The sequence below is a fragment of the Poecilia reticulata genome, chromosome 22, assembly GCF_904066995.2.
Source record: "Poecilia reticulata chromosome 22, P_reticulata-male-v2, whole genome shotgun sequence".
NCBI lineage: Eukaryota > Metazoa > Chordata > Actinopteri > Cyprinodontiformes > Poeciliidae > Poecilia > Poecilia reticulata.
Window position 1 is genome coordinate 10,716,927 of NC_088851.1, and position 16,957 is coordinate 10,733,883.

General features: G+C 42.5%; 2 protein-coding genes across 7 annotated transcripts in view; one reads left to right on the forward strand and one right to left on the reverse strand.

Annotated features, from left to right (window-relative positions):
• The window catches only part of LOC103458469 (single-stranded DNA-binding protein 3), a 44,958-nt gene extending 31,664 nt beyond the window's left edge, over positions 1-13,294 (forward strand). The window contains exons 6-18 of one of the 4 annotated variants that reach the window (XM_008399306.3): positions 362-445; positions 1,507-1,566; positions 1,657-1,720; positions 2,256-2,320; positions 2,419-2,480; positions 3,539-3,584; positions 4,324-4,359; positions 4,444-4,498; positions 4,754-4,824; positions 5,046-5,124; positions 5,220-5,248; positions 5,368-5,469; positions 13,202-13,294. In XM_008399306.3, coding sequence (XP_008397528.1) covers positions 362-445; positions 1,507-1,566; positions 1,657-1,720; positions 2,256-2,320; positions 2,419-2,480; positions 3,539-3,584; positions 4,324-4,359; positions 4,444-4,498; positions 4,754-4,824; positions 5,046-5,124; positions 5,220-5,248; positions 5,368-5,469; positions 13,202-13,231 — 783 coding nt within the window. In that variant the 3' untranslated portion in view covers positions 13,232-13,294. Of the gene's footprint in view, positions 1-361; positions 446-1,506; positions 1,567-1,656; positions 1,721-2,255; positions 2,321-2,418; positions 2,481-3,538; positions 3,585-4,323; positions 4,360-4,443; positions 4,499-4,753; positions 4,825-5,045; positions 5,125-5,219; positions 5,249-5,367; positions 5,470-7,809; positions 11,353-13,201 lie in introns of those variants that run through there. The other 3 variants (XM_017302553.2, XM_008399305.3, XM_008399307.3) reach the window with 3 other exon arrangements.
• Positions 11,571-15,782, reverse strand: LOC103458468 (ankyrin repeat domain-containing protein 34B). Of its 3 annotated transcripts, none has more exons than XM_017302551.2 (5): positions 15,077-15,782; positions 14,366-14,583; positions 13,486-13,668; positions 13,166-13,382; positions 11,571-12,357 (listed from the first exon to the last, which is right to left on the reverse strand). In XM_017302551.2, the coding sequence occupies exons 2-5, from the start codon at positions 14,576-14,578 to the stop codon at positions 11,657-11,659; spliced, it is 1,314 nt and encodes a 437-aa protein (XP_017158040.2). In that variant the 5' UTR covers positions 14,579-14,583; positions 15,077-15,782; the 3' UTR covers positions 11,571-11,656. The 3 variants fall into 3 exon arrangements, with proteins under 3 accessions (XP_017158040.2, XP_008397521.2, XP_008397523.2); XM_008399299.3 differs by having other exon boundaries at positions 11,571-12,360; XM_008399301.3 differs by lacking the exon at positions 15,077-15,782 and having other exon boundaries at positions 11,571-12,360; positions 13,486-13,664; positions 14,366-14,503.
• Between the last annotated feature and the right edge of the window lie 1,175 nt (positions 15,783-16,957).

Below are 16,957 nucleotides of genomic sequence, written 5' to 3' on the forward strand. Positions count from 1 at the left end.
TCTGCTTGGCTTGTTGTGGTAAGCCTTTGATAACACTGCCCCCATGTGGTTGGAAGGAGAACAGTCGCGGGACGTAAAAAGGTGGTGGAAATGATCAGAGCTTGTGGTGTAACAGGGTCACTTTAAGGCTGTATATAAAGATAATACTTGTCAATTAGTTTGGAGTGTTTCTATTCCCCCCCCCCCAAAAAAAATAAGCAGCGTTTTCCTCTCAACGTCCTCCTCCAACGTAAATGCTCCCTCCAGACTCCCTACCAATATGGTTTTCCTCTCTCCTGTGACTCTGATCGGGTTCTTCCTCCAGGTGTGAACCCCACATTCTGGCCCCTCCCCTATCTGATATCGCTCTTCTTTCTTAAAGGGACCACCCGGCTCTCAGCAGTCCCCTCACGCACAGCCCCCCCCACACAACCCCAGCAACCCCATGATGGGACCCCATGGCCAGGTAAGAAGCAGCAAACACTTTCTCTCAAACACCCCGTCATTCCCTGACCCACACACTCCAGCTTCTCTCTTCCCATTTGCTACCTGCACTCTGTCCTCCGACCACCCTTGAGCCCTCCAAGAGCTACATTTGTTCAGCCTAACTCCCCACTAAAGGAAGCCCCTGCTGTTGTGAACTCCATTTTTTTTATTATAAAAGAAATAATTTAAAAAAAAGCCAAGCATTCAGAGGCAGTAGGACAGGCTCCTCTCGAAGGCCGAGAATCGGCTGTCCCCATGCGGGATGAATAATTCACTCCCTGCCCCTCCCCCGGAGCAGCTTGTGGGGGGTTGCACACTTATCTGCTCCAGCCTGAACACACAAACAAGCGCACACACCTCTACCCTCCCCCTCACTTACTTCTTGCATCCTATAAATAAAACAGCAGACAAGCAAAATTAACAATCGCATACATGTCCACCAGTTTCCTACTGAGTTTTTGGTTATCGACATGAAGGGAGTTCAGCCGCCGCGTCTCAGCTACAGCAGCTACAGACGCCACGGTGGAGGTGAAGCTAGGCTTTTGCCCATTAACTGCGGCGGCTCGACTTTTCATTCTTGTGGTTTCCAGTTTCTTTCTTGTGTGCGAGAGAGTGTGGGCACGCTTCCGCTAAGGGTTTTGAACCGTGTCGTTGGCCCGAGGTATCTCCGACTGCGCCAAGGCAGACCACAGGGCCGAGTCGGCTTACAGGGAAGGGAAGACTCTCGCACACCCGCTCTCGAAACGAGCTTTCAGTCCATCTTGTTGGGTATAAAGTGCACTTTATAAAGTTTATACCGCACCAACTCATGCAAGGATGTTTTTCCTTTTCGGTTCCACGTCAGACGTGCTGCTGATTCTGCAGTTTTCCGATGCTGTCATCCATTTTCCAGCCGCGCTGTGTCCATCTGTGTGTTCTCAGTGCTTCCTCTGTTTGAGTGCTTTTGGATTTATCAATAATAGAAATGTCATTTTCTCTGTGTCTCTTCCCCACCGCCCTTGTTTTTTCCCCTCTTTTCTGTCTTCCACTTTCTCCCTTTAGCCTTTCATGTCGCCGCGGTATCCAGGTGGTCCACGCCCCTCACTCCGAATGCCAAATCAGGTAATCACCTGTTTGGATCAAATTTCCATTAAATGAACTGTGTGTGTGTGTTATTATGTTGCTGAGTTTCCGTGTCTGCTCTCTTCCCAGCCTGGGGGAATCCCGGGATCGCAGCCTCTCCTGCCAAACAGTTTGGACCCAACAAGACCGCAAGGTAAGGCTGAAGAACCTCCTCTTGCTTTCCTTGTGTATCCGAAGGTGTTCCTCAGGGATCCTCTTTCGTGTTGCTCTTATTTATTTTAATCAAAGAGAGAAAAAACAAACTTTTGATGGTGACAATACTGTGGTCAACATCCATCAGTCTACTCTTCTGAAGACTTTCTGCCTTGTAGTTTATGTATTCAAATTTAAAATCCTAGTCTTTAGGCCTTCAAGCAGTTCCAACAATGTTTTAAATATTTCTGAAATCACCTCAATAGCTAGCTAAATCTAACCTTTAAACAATGCAAATGTAAAAATGGCACATTTGGCCCTTTTAACTAAATGGTGGGTGTGTTTGACTCAGGGAGGAGTGTGTTGTGATTTTGGCGGTAGATTAGACCTTCTGGAGTCTAGAGGCCTGCAGCTCATGGGATTACGGCAGAGCGTTGTCTGTTGCGTTGCTGACTTAATTCCTGACTTTTAGGAGCTGAGACATATGTGCCTGTGTGTTTATGGTGTGACTCTGGTTCTGTTCTTCTTTCTGCCAGGACATCCTAACATGGGTGGACCGATGAGAATGAATCCCCCCAGAGGAATGGCCATGGGCCCACAGGTACAAATAAAGGAAAATGGAGGTTTTTGTTTCTCCTTTCAGACCGATTCAAATGCGTTTTGCGTTTTCTGACATTTTTTTTATGTCTCGTTTCTTAGAACTACGGAGGCATGAGGCCTCCTCCCAACTCCATGGGGGGTCCCATGCCAGGAATGAACATGTAAGTCCAGTGAAATACCCTCTCATTAGTTCACAGGTACCTCAGTCAGCTTGTAGTTGCTCTTCTCCTCTTTTGAGTAGCAGTAGAAAAGCAGTGCCTCCCCTCCTCCACTTGTTACTGCCACTGCAGTTCAACGGCTGAAAGAAAGTTGCTACTCTTTGGGTTGCTTTTTTTGAAATGGATCATTCTTAAGGAATAAATAAACAGTCGGTTTGCATTTGGCACAACCTGCATTTACAAAGCAGTTCAAATACGACGGGATTATCCTGCATTGATCCCTATTGGAGGAAATCCAGGTCACAAACATAAGTAACTTCCAAATAAAGTAATAAATTCCATAATTTAGATCAAGAATACTTCTACATATTCTAAGCTGAGCATACAAATACTCCTAAGTGGCTGTATGACTCCAATGAGAGAAACTGTTAACAGAAGTAGGATTATTAATCTGCATGTACAGACACTTCATGAGTTCCACAAACAACCAACATATCATCAGCCGGTTTTTCCTTCAGCATGGATTCCTGCAGAGTTTTCCAGGTTTTCAGATCATCTGAGGAATGTCACGGATCAGTTGTAAACTAAACACAATTCATCTTGAAACCTGGTTTTTGCTTTTCTGATTTGAAGCACAATTTGGGCGCAGTAAGCATATTGACTTTGAAGCTAGAATATTATTTGAGCAAGTTGAAAATCTACAGATGCTGAAATGCTTTGTTAATTTATTTTAAAACAAAACTGCTTTTGGGTCCATAAAATTTTTGCTTTAATATTCTATTGTCCTTTATGGTTGCATGAAAACGGATTAGAGATTGTTTTGACTAAGACGGTATAGACTACATGGTGAGTTTATATGCTCTGTGTCTGTTGACGTTGTCAGGTTTGAATGACATTGGTTGCAGATTATGACTTCTCTTAATGCAGTAGCAGTTGCATGTTTTCTTCTAGTTAGTCTTTCATTGTCAGGAAGACTCATCTCAGGTGTTTTCTCCTTCTGACCAACTTTTTCTACACATTTTCCTCTTTTTGTTTGTTGTCCTGCCCCATCTTTTCCTCAGGGGTCCTGGAGGAAGGGGGCCATGGCCAGGACCTAATGCTAACTCAGTGAGTCCGAGTCGTTGCATGAACACACTGAACACGAACATAGCAGGCGATCGGTGAACATATTCTACTCTGGATTCTAAATGGTCATTTCTAAGCAGGTGTATCAAACTTTTGCTGCTTGTCACAATGAATACTCAGGATTTTTGAGGAATTAATTTGAAAGAGCAACATAAAGTTGATAATAAAATGTTACAAAATGTCTTTTATATATATATATATATATATATATATATATATATATATATATATAATATGACTGCAACTGAGTCCATACAGGCCCAGCTTCCCCTTTCAGTCACAGCTAAAACTATTTTAGCTAAAAGAAGATTTCTCTTTTCAAAATGTTCCCAGTTCAATCACAACTACTTCAGCTATTTTTAGGTCTTATCACAGATTTTCAGTTGAAATAATGTCTGGTCTTTGACTAGGCCATTCTGTGCTTCAGTTTGAACAATTCCATGAGACTCTGGCCGTATGTTTGAGGTTGCTGTCCTGCTCGAACCTAATCCTCCTCTCCAGCCTCAAGTCCTTGAGAGCATAGAACTTAACTCTGACCATGCAGCCACCACCGTGCTTCACTATGCTTCACGCAGAGCTTTGAATGTAGTTCAGTTTTGCAGAGAGCCGAACCCGTATCATTTCAACAGGTTTAATTATCAGAGTAAAGTAGGGCTGAATACAAATACACACTGTACAGGTTTTTACTGTAAGTTGGCTCTAACCACTGTTCCCTCTGCAGATAGCTTACTCCTCATCATCACCAGGAAACTATGTGGTGAGTCAAACTGTAAATAAAGCCACTTTATTGAGACATGTCCTCTGCTTATGTGATTTGTAAACCTTTCATTTTGTTTCCCAGGGTCCACCGGGTGGAGGAGGTCCGCCTGGAACTCCCATCATGCCCAGCCCAGGTGGTGCGTCACCCAACTACGTCCCCCGTCACAAACACTCGTCTGTCTATCTCACTTCATTTCCTCACTAAACAATCTTCATTTTCTCTGCTCGCCACCAACTGCTATTGTTCGTTTCTCATTTTCCCCATCTTCCATTGTCTTTATTTTTGATACTTTATCCTTCACTCCATTAAATCCTTTTTTTATTATTATTATTTTTTGTGACATCGTCATTTAAGCAACTTGTCTTTAATGTAGTTGCTTTATTTTTCCTAGATTCAACCAACTCCAGTGAAAACATCTACACAATGATGAATCCCATCGGACCTGGAGGCAACAGACCCAATGTGAGTTCTTTGTTGCAGAATCAATTATTTGTGGCAAAGATGAAAATGTAAATGTTGCTCCATGAAGTTGCTCTAACTGTATTAGTGTTGAGAAACGCTAGGATTAACCCGGGGAGTCTGAATTAAATCACTTCAGCTTTGCCTCCAAAGATTACAATTATACCTACGAGTCCGCAGAGAGAAAAAATGATCTCAAGTCATTCATAATTCCCTCTCACCAGTTCCCTATGGGACCGGGGCCTGATGGGCCAATGGGAGCTATGGGAGCCATGGAGCCACATCACATGAATGGATCACTAGGTGGGTTGAGACACAGTGGGACTTAGCGACTCGCATAATGGCATAATTTTTTATTTCTTTCTGAAAGTACTCAAATCTGTGCTTTACATCCTCAGGGTCTGGGGATATGGATGGGTTGCCAAAGGTGAGTAAACATCTTCTTTAAGCGTTTCTTCTTTGCTCCAACGGCGCTTCAGTCAGATCTTGTATTATTCCTGTTTCGACCCTCTCTCTCTCTCTCTCTCTCTCTCTCTCTCCCACCAGAGCTCTCCTAACAATATGGGAGGCATGAACAATCCTCCCGGGACGCCGCGGGACGACGGTGAAATGGGCGGCAACTTTTTGAACCCATTCCAAAGCGAAAGTGTAAGTGGAGTGGAGCGTGTTGGCGACATTTCACACCCTTTAACGGTTTGTCCTCTCAATCCTGACATAAACCAGTGGATGAATGCAAGCAGAGGGTTTGAATGATTGAAATTTAGGAGTGAAATAAAGTGCTAATATGTCCCTATTATAATAATTTATTAAGAGAAACTTTAAATGTTTTTTTTATAGAAATCTCAGTTTTGCAGACTTTATTTTTTCTTTGTTTCTATTTTTATGCAGTCTGTTTTCTGCAGTTTTAAACCAACAAGGTAAATCAAATCAAAGTTGAATCAAACCCTTTTGGGACATTTTAAAGCAGTCTGGATTCATGGGCATGAGGTTGTATTTATTTTAATGATTCATTTGGACAGTTCTTTTTTAGAGTGAAATGAATTGTAAAGCAGCTTCAGTGAATCTTAAAACGCAAATGAGACACTAGAATTAAATCGACCAATCCAGGAGCGCCAATCTTTTCCCCGAGTGTTGATTGGTTGAGCCCCCAAGTGCAGCCGAGGAAGACTGTAGATGCTGGTTTCTGTGGTAGCACTAATACATATTTTAACTTTGTGTTTGAACTATTAAAATATGCTGTTAAAAGTGTTTATAGAGGGAGTTTCAAGTATCTGTGGTTTTTAATTATTCTCTGGCGATTGTGAACCCCAATTCCTGCAAATACTAGGAGAACACTGTTGAGTCGAGGTCTTCCTCATTCCAGAAACTTGGGACTGACAGTGTCAGCCCCTCAGCATGAAGCTGCCCACACCGTGCTTAACATTTACACCATTATATGTTACAGCCTGTCCTTCCTTCTGTTTTTGTCGTAATAACTGAACAGCTTAGTCTTTCATAGCCCTGCTGAGGACGACAGATGGTGCTGACTCTCTCCAGTTTTGGTGGGGATGAGTGAAGTTAAACAACTTTAGTTTTAAAACGTATTTAAAATGTTTGTTCCATTAAAATGAATCATTAAAAGCTTTAAGTTGCTAACACTCAGTCCATGATGAGTGAATATTAAGATCTGAACACGAAAAGGAATCCATACCCACTGTCAAAAATTAATCTTAATTGTGAGATTTTTGGTTCCTGCGTATCAAACTCAAACATGGCTGTTGGATATCTGGGCCTGAAGATCCAAAATAGACTCATTTTAGAAGCAATCTCGTTGTAAATCTCAAATATTTTCTAGATTTAGGCTTCTTTTTAAGCTGAACTTTACATGTTGGGACGCAGCACTTTAAATTTTGTCTTTAGCAACAAAAAAACTCACTTTTATCCACATTTACTCCTTGTAAGAGCTTGTGTTCTGCTTGCATTGTAGCCGCTTACTAATCTCTTAGAACTTCATTCTGTGCCCTCTGTACCAGTGATGTGATTATAGCCGATTGATTGAACTTTATCTGAAACTCTCAAAGCAAACACCTTGGTTCTGGTTAAAATGGCGTAGCGGGTGGGAGGTGATGGGTTTGGTTCCCTTCGTTGTGTAAAATTTGTGACGCTCTCTTACCCTCGACCTGCAGAGCCACGGGGTTCACGGGACGGCAACAAGCTGAGCTCAGATAAAAGGCTGCAGCGCTGCTGTCAACTAAAAACAAAATACGTCTGATTCATTGATAGAGCGATCGGGTTGTTCTCCGCATCGAACCGGGTTCCTGTGTCAGGGTTCCTCCCAGTCTTATATTGGCAATCTAATAAATATTGTAGCCTAACAGGAATTGCAGCTAGTGAACTGTAGCTAGTGCTGTTATGAAATGCCTTTTTTCTGTTTTAGAAACAGAATAAAGATATCAGAAATCATAAAGAGGTGCTGTATAGAATCTATTGCCCCTTTTCCACTGGCCTAGATGTTTTGCGAATACCAATTCATTCCAAATGAACATCTGAAAAAGCAGAGAGGACAAAAAGTGCCCATTTATCTCACTCTCCGAGTAGAGGCCAACTTCAGTAGATTTGTGGGAAATTCAGGAACTGAAATCCAAATGGTTAAACATCTGGTGCTCAAATATCCAGGATGGTCTGAAAACTAGTCGTTTTGTAAATTTGAGTCTGGGAAATTGAGAAAGGAAGCCGTTCTGGAACCCCGGCCTGAGAGCGCCGCTGTAAAGCGTGCTTTATCTCTGGAAGCAGTTTGACCTCCCTTCCTGTTTGTTGAAGACAACAGAAACATGACAGCGCTGACTGATGGAGTCTGTTGTATAAGCAGCCTGACTCAGACCTCAAGTCTGTGCTTCCTGCAGCTCTGCAGGCCTGGGTCTGAGCGCCCTCTAGTGTTTAATCGTTGTCAGTGATATCTCCACTCATTTCTGCCCTCCTCCTCCCCCCTTTCCCTCTCTCTCTTTTCAGTATTCACCCAACATGACGATGAGTGTGTGATTTTCTTTTTTTTTTTTTTCTTTTTAATCTTTCTCCCCCAATTTTTTGTGACTGCACCTGATTTTTTTATTTTTATTTTTATTTTTTTTTATCATTTTCTTCAATCCTAACTTAACCTTCGGACTGACCCGCCTCTCCTCATCGCACACACACCTTTTCTCACCTTTGCCCCCTCCCTCCTGACGGCGTCCATCCTCCACCGCCCCCAACCCGCCCTCCGTCTTTCCTCTCCTCCCTTCGGGAACTGGTGCGGCCACGCAGCCTTCCGGGAGCGCCCTGGAGCATGCTGGGACTCTAATTAAGACGGGCCCTCCCGGAGCGTGCAAAATGGTCGCCGGCGTGAGCAGGAAGCAGTCGCAGGGCAGCAGGAAGGGCCTCCTCTCCGACTCCGGCCCCAGCCTCCCCGGCTTTCTCTCGGGGTCCAGACAATGAGCGAGGGGATGGAGGAGACCGGAGAGCGCCGCCGTCCCTCATGGACTCTCTTTGCAGCTGCTGGGAATCTCATCAACCGCAACGTTGGATTTTTATTTTATTTTTTTATCCGTCTTTACTGGTTTTTGTTTTTGCTCCCAACAGATTCCACGGAGGGCCATCAATGTCCCTACAACATTGTTGTTTTTTTTTCTGTACGTGTACATTTGTAACAGAGTTGTTGTGATGATCAGTGAACATGTTTTTCCAAAATTCTTTTGTGTATGTAATGTATCATTGCTATTTTTATTTTTATTTTAATTGTATTATTATTATGATATTGCTATCATTTTAAGATTAAGTTTTTTTTTTCGTTTGTTTTTAGGGGCACACTGTTTAAATGAAGACAGCACATGTGCAAAAACACACACACACACACACACACGCACACGAGTCTCAAATACAGATTCCTCTCATTTAGAATATCGTTGGAAAGTTGATTCATATCAGAAATTCAATTCAAAATGTTAAATTAATCAGAGTTGAATGTTGTAAGTGTATATTTAAGTTAGTGATTATAGCTGACGGCTGATGAAAATGTGAAATGCGGTTTCCAACAAAATTTGAATGAAAACCATCAAAGAAAAAAAAAGTTACTGAAAAGTTTTCCCGCTCATTAAAACTTTATATGCACTCAGTACTTGACCCGGGCTCCTTTTGCACTAATTTCTGCATCGTTAGATTCTCTACTGGGGTTTAAGTCGTGCAAGTTTACCAGCCAGTCAAGCTCAGACTGTACAAAAACAAAAAGAAATGTGCTGCTGAGCAACAAACAGTACAGTCTTTGTCCTGTACTGTTGACTTTGTGTCGGCTTGATGAATGGGACAGCTGTACTCCATGCTAGTGCATGCAATCATGCAATAGCACTTTTATTTTTTTTCATCCACCCAGTTTTCCATTGACATGCTTACGGCAGCAGGGTGTTTGATCGCCGCCAGGTCAGAGGTCGCCATCTTAGCAGAAGCTGGATTTTGGATTTTCAATTGGCCGTCGACCTTGATCAGCTGAATAAATATATCACTCTGTCAGTTTCACATTTTGAATTTAAACACTGAAATAAATGGTTTGATGATATTCAGACTCGCTGAGAAGCACCTGTAATTTGCTGCGCGTCACATGGCTTTCTGTGAGCACACTGCCCCCTGCTGGTGGGATTTTATTTCCTCCATTACGGTACCTATTGAGGATTTTTGAAAACATCCAGGCCTTTTTACTCCCTTGCTCACAAGCAGCAGCAGCAGCTCTGCCTCCTGCTTTTGTAACTTTGCTGCAGTAAAAAAAAATAATAATAATGCACAGCTCTATTTATTTATGTACTTTTTATTTGTTTATAAATCCTTTTTTTTTTTTTTCCTTTTTGTATGTGTCATCCCTGTTTTTGTCGTCGATTGCAGAATTGGTAGCAACTGTATAAATCTGCAGATGCGCTCAGCAGAGTCCTCCATCTGAGCCCGAAAGGTTCTGTCCACTCCACCCCACCGTCCTCTTGCCAATTTTGCGATCCTTTTTGTCTGCCTGTGCTGTTTTGGAGCTCGCTTTGCCGAAAGGAAGGTCTGGGAGCCGCAAATCTCTGCTCCGTTGACTAAAAGAGCGATGTCCCTCCTCTTCCTCCTCCTTCTCCGTCCTTATCCCTTTATTCTCATCTCTCCATCAGGCTGGCATTCTTACACAAACACCTCTTCTCCCCTCCTCCCCCCCTCCTTCACTTCTGAATTTTTTTGTACAACTCTCCATGTTTTTTTGATTTGTTCTGTTTTTCTTTTCTTTTTCTTTTTTTCTTTTTGTAAATACTGTAAAATGCATTTTGATATCATTGACATGTTTTGATATTTCAAATCACAACTGAACAGTTGATCAGTAGCGTGCTGATTCAGGCAAACTGTGTGTACTTTTAACCAGAAATGATATGAAACTTAAAAACCGGAGCTGCTATAGACGATTATGCTATTTCACCTCACAACCCATATTTACGTGGGGGTTTTTGGGAGGGGGGGGCTCTCTGTGCTGCAACTGAGCAGGACAAAAGGAGGAAAATTACCTGTAGTTAGTTCTGGGATAACTCATCGACACATGTTTTAAACATGGTGCATTTGAGGTGACTAAAGAAAAATACAAAGTAGGAAATTTGTTTTCTTTTTTTTTCTTTTTTTTTTTTGTGTGCAATTTTTGGCAGAATTTTCAAAGACCGGGTGCAAAAACAAATGACACGTGGTCTCGGATGCACTGCAGCTCAGCTTCTTTTGACTCGACAACACAAAAAAACAAAAAACAAAGCAGGGCACAGAGGACACTGGCTCTCAGTCCAGCACACCAGAGATCAGAGTACATACTTTACTATACTATGAAGGATTTTCTAATCTATTTAAAATCAGGCAAGAGAAACGTTTGTGGGAGCAAGAGGAAGGAAGGAGAGAAAAAAGCCACATGGACATATTTGTTGCTAAGATGAGGTAAAGAAAGTGCATCAACATGCGTTTTCTCCCGTGTACTTTAATACTGTTGTATAAAATGCAGTCCGACTTCTCTTTCTGTCCTGTAAGCAAAGCCGTCACAATGTTGATCATTACTGTATTTCTATCGTGCTGATGTATAATACTGTAACATTAAGGGATGGGGAGGGTTAAGAGAGGACTTTTCGGGCAAAATTGGGAGTAAAGATTTTTTTGTTTTTGTTTTTTTTCTGTTCGGTTCCTCATTATTTCCTCCTGATGACAAAGCAGTATTGAATATGAGGCAGGAAGTTGCTTTGTATATCATGTTAGGGTAGTTTCAGATCCTAAATGTCTTGTGTAGTTAAAAAAAGAGGTTCCTTCGTATGTTTCTTTATATTGTAAAGTTACTTTAGACAAAAAAAAAAAAGTTGCTTATTGGAAAAAAAAAAAAGGTTGGAAATCTACATCGATGCTGATTAAATGTACTTTATTTTATTGTTTTGTTTTAATTTCCATCAACTTGTCGGTCGTTTTTGCCTGTGTCCCCCTTGTTGTAGATACATATTAAAAAGAAATAAAATGACTTCACTCCTTTTGCCATGAACACAAGCTCCTGTGTTCCTTATTTGAACCCCGAACATTTTTCTTCTCAAATATTTGTTTTCCATTAGGCTAACAAAAGACATTCAAACACACAGACCGAGTGAAAAGATGTTAACTATAGTTTTGCGGTTAGTTTTACATCTACTTCACAGAAGGTGAAACTGTCATTTATGCAGATCAAGAACCGACTGGTTGATGCAAAATGATGCAGGAAGCTGCGGATGTAGCTGGACTCGACACTTATTTAATAAAATAAAACGAAATAAAACCAGACCGCAAATCTAATGCTTCACAGTTTCAGAAGTCCAAATTATTTTTGTTCCAACTGCGCCGAGTGGCGACGCGGTGACCTCCTGCTCCTCTCCCTGTGACTGAGGCCAGGAGGAGCGAACAGAGAGGAGGCCTGGGGCAGCAGAGGGAGCAGGGCCGCTCTGGCAGATGCTGAGGTCGGGGGAGAGGAGGAGCAGGGCGGGCGCGGCTGAAACCAGGACACGCGTCTGATTCCTGCAGGTAAAACGTTAGCTGGCACCTGCAGGTGAGAGTCCGGTTGCTTCGTTAAGGGCGGGAGGTGAAGTGGAGGATTGATCGCAGTGACAGAGGGGAGGGTGTTCCTGCGGAGATAAAAGCGAGGGGATGAGCAGGCTGAAAGCTTCGTGTCTGACCCTCCTGGTGACGGAATCCTCTTGGGGACACCGCCGTCTGACTTGGTTGTAACCGAGTCCTTGCTCCAGCATTTACGAACGTCCCCGGTAAACCCAGCATCCGGTCTGCGCGCCACGTCGTTCTCCATCTCCTCATCTACGTCCTCGTCTCCACGTTCTCCCTGCACCTCTCCTTCCTCCTCGAGGCTCCTCTCCCTCATTCCCTGTTCGTAAGCCCTCTGCAGGGAGTCCAGGTTGTTGATGGCCAACCACGGCTCAGACGACACCCTCTGTCTGGAAGCCGGACCGCTGCACGGACTCGACTGACTCAGCTCGAACGACGAGCGTCTGCTGCCGCTTCCGTGTTTGCCTGCTGGACATAAACGAACAGAAAAGGCCGAGTCAGAGTTATTACTAAATGATACTATTTCTACGATTCCAAAATTACACTCTTGTATTTGTTCCAGGAACAATCTGACTAAACACAATGTCGTTTAGTCGATGTAGTTTCTTGCCGGATTCAAAGCTAGAAATTCGCATCCGAGGGACATTTCTACTTTGCAACTTGGAAATTACCCAGCATTCATGGAATTAGTCTGAACCAACTTTGAATGCCGTTGCGATATGAAATTTCCTGGCATTTAAAAGGAAACTTTCTTCTGAGGGCATTTGCTAAATGTTAGCCATTCATTACCCAGTGTTGATGTGGGGCTGGGATCATTATAGCACAGTTCTCGTCTTCTAGCTGTAGATTTTAGATTCAATAATTGTGAGGTAGTTCACCTTTACCAGCCAAACAATCCCGCAGTATGAAGCCACCACCACCATGCCTGACAGTGGCTACAGAGTTATTGGAGTTAAAAGCGTCATTTTGACCCGTCCAATAACATTTCTCGTCAACTAGCTGGTTCTGCCTTTATTACATCTGATTGTAAACCCTTTCTCCAGATGACTTTAGACTTCTCCAGATGGAAAGTTGCCCATTTTGGAGCAGAGCTGTCATTCGTTCTTGTCTTTCATCTGAGGCTTATGATAAGGGCCAGTTAACTGAGACCTGAAGACACTTTGTTTATTCAAGATACGCAACCAGTTCTCATGATTTTAACCAATTTCTGACAAGAGGATAGGTCAAATTTTTTTGTTTTGTTCTTTTGTTGTTTTTTGCTTTTAATCCTCACTTGTTCCTCTGAAGTTAAAGATGTTTCCCCCCTCAGGTGAGCTTGGCGAACCCGTCTTCAGGATGATGTCGGACGGGGACATGCAGGACACGGGGGAGGAGTCCGGAGACGGGGGAACGTTCAGGTACCTCCTGGTCACTGGGCCTCTGTTCGTGCCCGTCTCCGTAGCAATGATGATGATGTCACGACCTTTGGCCCGGCAAGCGTCTATTAGCACCTGAAATAAAAGATCATCTGTGGTACTCTTACATTTGGCTCTTATATCTTCTTTTTAGGATTTTTCTCTATTTTTTATTTTTTTTCTTCGTTGGGATAATAACCTGCACTGTGGGTTGGTGTTGTGCGTTGATGGCGTAGACCAAAGCTGAGGCTCCAGAGCTGTCCTCTATGCACGGGTCAGCTCCTGCAGCCACCAAGGCGGACGCCACCGGAGCGCCCGCTCTCTGCATGCAGGCGTACATCAGAGCAGTGCGACCCTCCTGGTCCTGTGCGTTGGGATCTGCCTGATTGTAGGTGATGCTGTTTAAATATCTCTGAAATTCAAACTTCAGCTGATCTAAATGATGTTTGCTTCCCACCATGAAAAAACAACAACTGCTCTGGGTTTGTCGGTTTTCTGTTGTGGCTCCTGCGTGAAGATTCACAAGCAAAGTGTCTGTTTCATAATGCACTTTTGACAAGAGGTTTTGTGTTCCACAATGGGCAAAACGTTCAAGAACACACACGTAGGTGGATGAAGTACTTAAATCTGAGGCTTATTTAAGTATTTTTTTGTCTACTTTCTAGTGCAAAAATGTTAGTACACTTGAAATAAAAAAAAATACTAATTCATAAGTAACTTTTCTGCATCGTATAAGCTTGTTTTTAGACAGTAATTCCTTAATATTGATGGAAAAAGTACTAGTTGTAAGTGAAATAATCTTCTAGCGGAACAACAAATTTTTCCATATTCCACCGGGAAATTATTTCACTTATATCTAACACTCTTTCATCAATATTAAGGAATTATTCACTTTAAACAAGCTCATATATCACGCTGAGAAGCTACTTATAAGTTAGGTTTGTCTTGTTTCAAATGTACTAAGATATATGCGTAAGAAACCAGACCAAGAATACTTAGCAGGATTTTGCTGTGAAAAGACATTAACAGTCACACGTGTGTTTTCATGAAAGGGGAAGTATTTGTCACCACAGTTTGACCTTATTCTGCAGCAGGAATCTCAGGAGTTTCACACTCTCCTTCCAGGCTGGCTCTCCTCCCAGGGCCTTGCAGGCAGCCAGTAGGGGCGTCTCTCCTCTCTGGTTGCTCCCGTTCACCTGAGCCCCGCCTTCCACGAGGAGGCGGACCAGACGAAGCTTCCCGCAGGAGGCTGCGCTGATGAGGGGGCTGGAGTCTGTCAGAGGATCCCCCATTCGCCCTGAGAGGCAAAACAAAGGCAGGCAGGCTGCATTGTAGTCGCTGACCCGGTGTTAAATTTATGGCACATTTTTTAAAGTACAACGGTTTCAAATGATGCATAGTCAAACAAATGCGTGCAACACCACCAACAGAAACGGATGTTTGGGGGAAAAAAATGTAAATTTGCAATTCATCAACAAGCTTCTGGCTCTCCATTTGACCAATCTAAGGCAGTGGAAATCATTCATATTTGTTGGTGTCCAGCAATAAACAATTACTTTTAGGAATAGTCTGTACATTTCTAGATCTAAATGTCTTCACAAAGAAGATTTTATAGTCAAAGGAGACCAAAAAAATCGGTATTTTGGAAGAAAATTATTGTACTTTTGTTGTCTTTTTGTATATTTTTCGTCACCCGCTAAAACTTCCTAAATTGAAATATAAGTTGAGAACAAAGAGGGAGAAAGACATTGGTTGATGTGTATTAAATTGACAAAAAGCACGTCACTTACCTTTTTGCTGTCAATTCAGCCGGAAAGAAATCATTTCACACCGAAATCGTTGTTAATCCTTTGAAACATTTGCCTGTGGTTTTTAGAGGGAGCGCCTCACATGCTTCACCGCGTCGCTGCGATCTGCAGAGGGAAAAGTGAGTTTCCCTCTGCAGCCTCCCTCCCACCGGCTCTATAATCCCTGCTCTCCTGCTCCCTGTTGGCGCAGGAGAGGTTCGGCTCAGGGCGGGCGCTCAAAGTCATAAACGGTTTCCAGCCCAAAATGTCACCTGTTGCAAACACAGCATCACAAAGAGCCAGAGGGCCTTTGATATGAGTCAGCTTTGAACGGCTCTCATCTGCCCTGCGACCACCGTCTGTGTTCAAATAGACGCAGGGAAAAGACAAAAACAAGCAAAAACCCCTCGACATGCACAGGCTCTCTGTTGAACTCTCAGCAGTTCATTAAAACTGTCTGCTGCTACTGCTGCTGCTTTGGAGTTGATCAATTTCAGTGATTCAGTTCCAGAAGTAAAACTCTAGATTCCTGAAACAAAGAGTGGAATATTTTAGGGGTTTGTTTCTGTAAATTCTTTTTTTTTTTTATAAATGTGGCTTACAGGATTCAGAAAAAAATCCTCAGACAACTGATGTGTGGATATTGGGCAAATACTATGTTATGAAATCTCAGATATTCCAGAAGTCACAGTTGTTTTTAAAGCATCAACATCAGTATATTTGACAAATCTTTTGAATACCATAAGCTTAGAGCTATTATCCTGAAAAAAAAAAAATAGTGACAGACTCCTTCAGTGACTGACTGCTGCATCCCAGGTGCACATAGGAGTTTTATAGCAGATCCTTCTTCCCAGCAGCTGTACGACTATAACCATCACTTGCTATTATTTTTATGTCTTTCCTGTTACTTTTAAATGTCTCTTGTAACCCTGATTTTTTTAAAAAAAATAAATACGCCATATGATATCTAATAACTCCATAGTATTTTATGCTGTGAACCTGCCCTCATTGCACAGCCTCTTTTCCGACTTTCTGTTTTTATTGCAGTTCAATTTAGTTCATTTACATACCAACAAATCACAGCTAAAGGCCCTATAAGGTACATTTTTACCTTGATATGAAAGTACTTGGCTGTCACTTTGCCGCTGCTACACCTGATTTTCTCACTGAAGGACAATAAAGAACATTTCACTTTAACTTGTCCCCAAAACAGGATGATGTAGGTCTGAATGTTTACAAAGAAAACATGCATAATGTTATGCATTTTTGTTTTATTTAACCTCCATGAAGTCTATTGCTACCTCCATTAGCCCCACCACAACCTACAGAATCGATGACTGCTATACATTTCTGGCTTCCCTAAAAGAATGTGACTCCTTCTACGGCTACTACTACTACTGAGCGTATGCAGCATTCTCATCCTCTGGTCTCCTCACTGCTAGTTAGCTCCATGTTTAAGAATCGATTTTAAGTTGCTTTTAATCACTTTTGAAGCCATTAAAGGTGTTAGGGGAGGAACAAAAACCCTCAGTGGTGCATCCTTTTCCTCAAAAAAGGCAAAAGGCCTTTCTGAAGACTCTTTCCTGTAGAAGGAAGTGCAACTGCACTTCCTTCTACAGCTCCTACTTCGTCACGTAAACACACCCATGTGCATTTATATAACATATATACAGCTTTAGTCCTCAAGACAAATATTTCACTAACACAGAATTGCAGTTCAACTGGTTTTATCAGTGTGGCTCAGACAGTCTTGTACTCTTTTACCACCATCCCTTCAGCACAGACAGGATTTTGCCTTTTTTTCCCCCTTTTGTTTGTTCTGCCTTTTAAGCATATTTTTTTTACCCACAAAGAAACACAATAATACTGAATGAATAACTGCCT

Bases quoted from the DNA above. Each gene is read 5' to 3' on its own strand.
- LOC103458468 (XM_008399299.3), bottom strand. From the start codon at position 14,578: ATGGGGGATCCTCTGACAGACTCCAGCCCCCTCATCAGCGCAGCCTCC. The intron at 13,669-14,365 runs GTCAAACTGTGG...ACCTACAATCAG, and splicing joins GATTCCTGCTGCAGAATAAG to GCAGATCCCAACGCACAGGA. The intron at 12,361-13,165 runs GTGAGGATTAAA...GTTTATGTCCAG, and splicing joins CTTTAACTTCAGAGGAACAA to CAGGCAAACACGGAAGCGGC.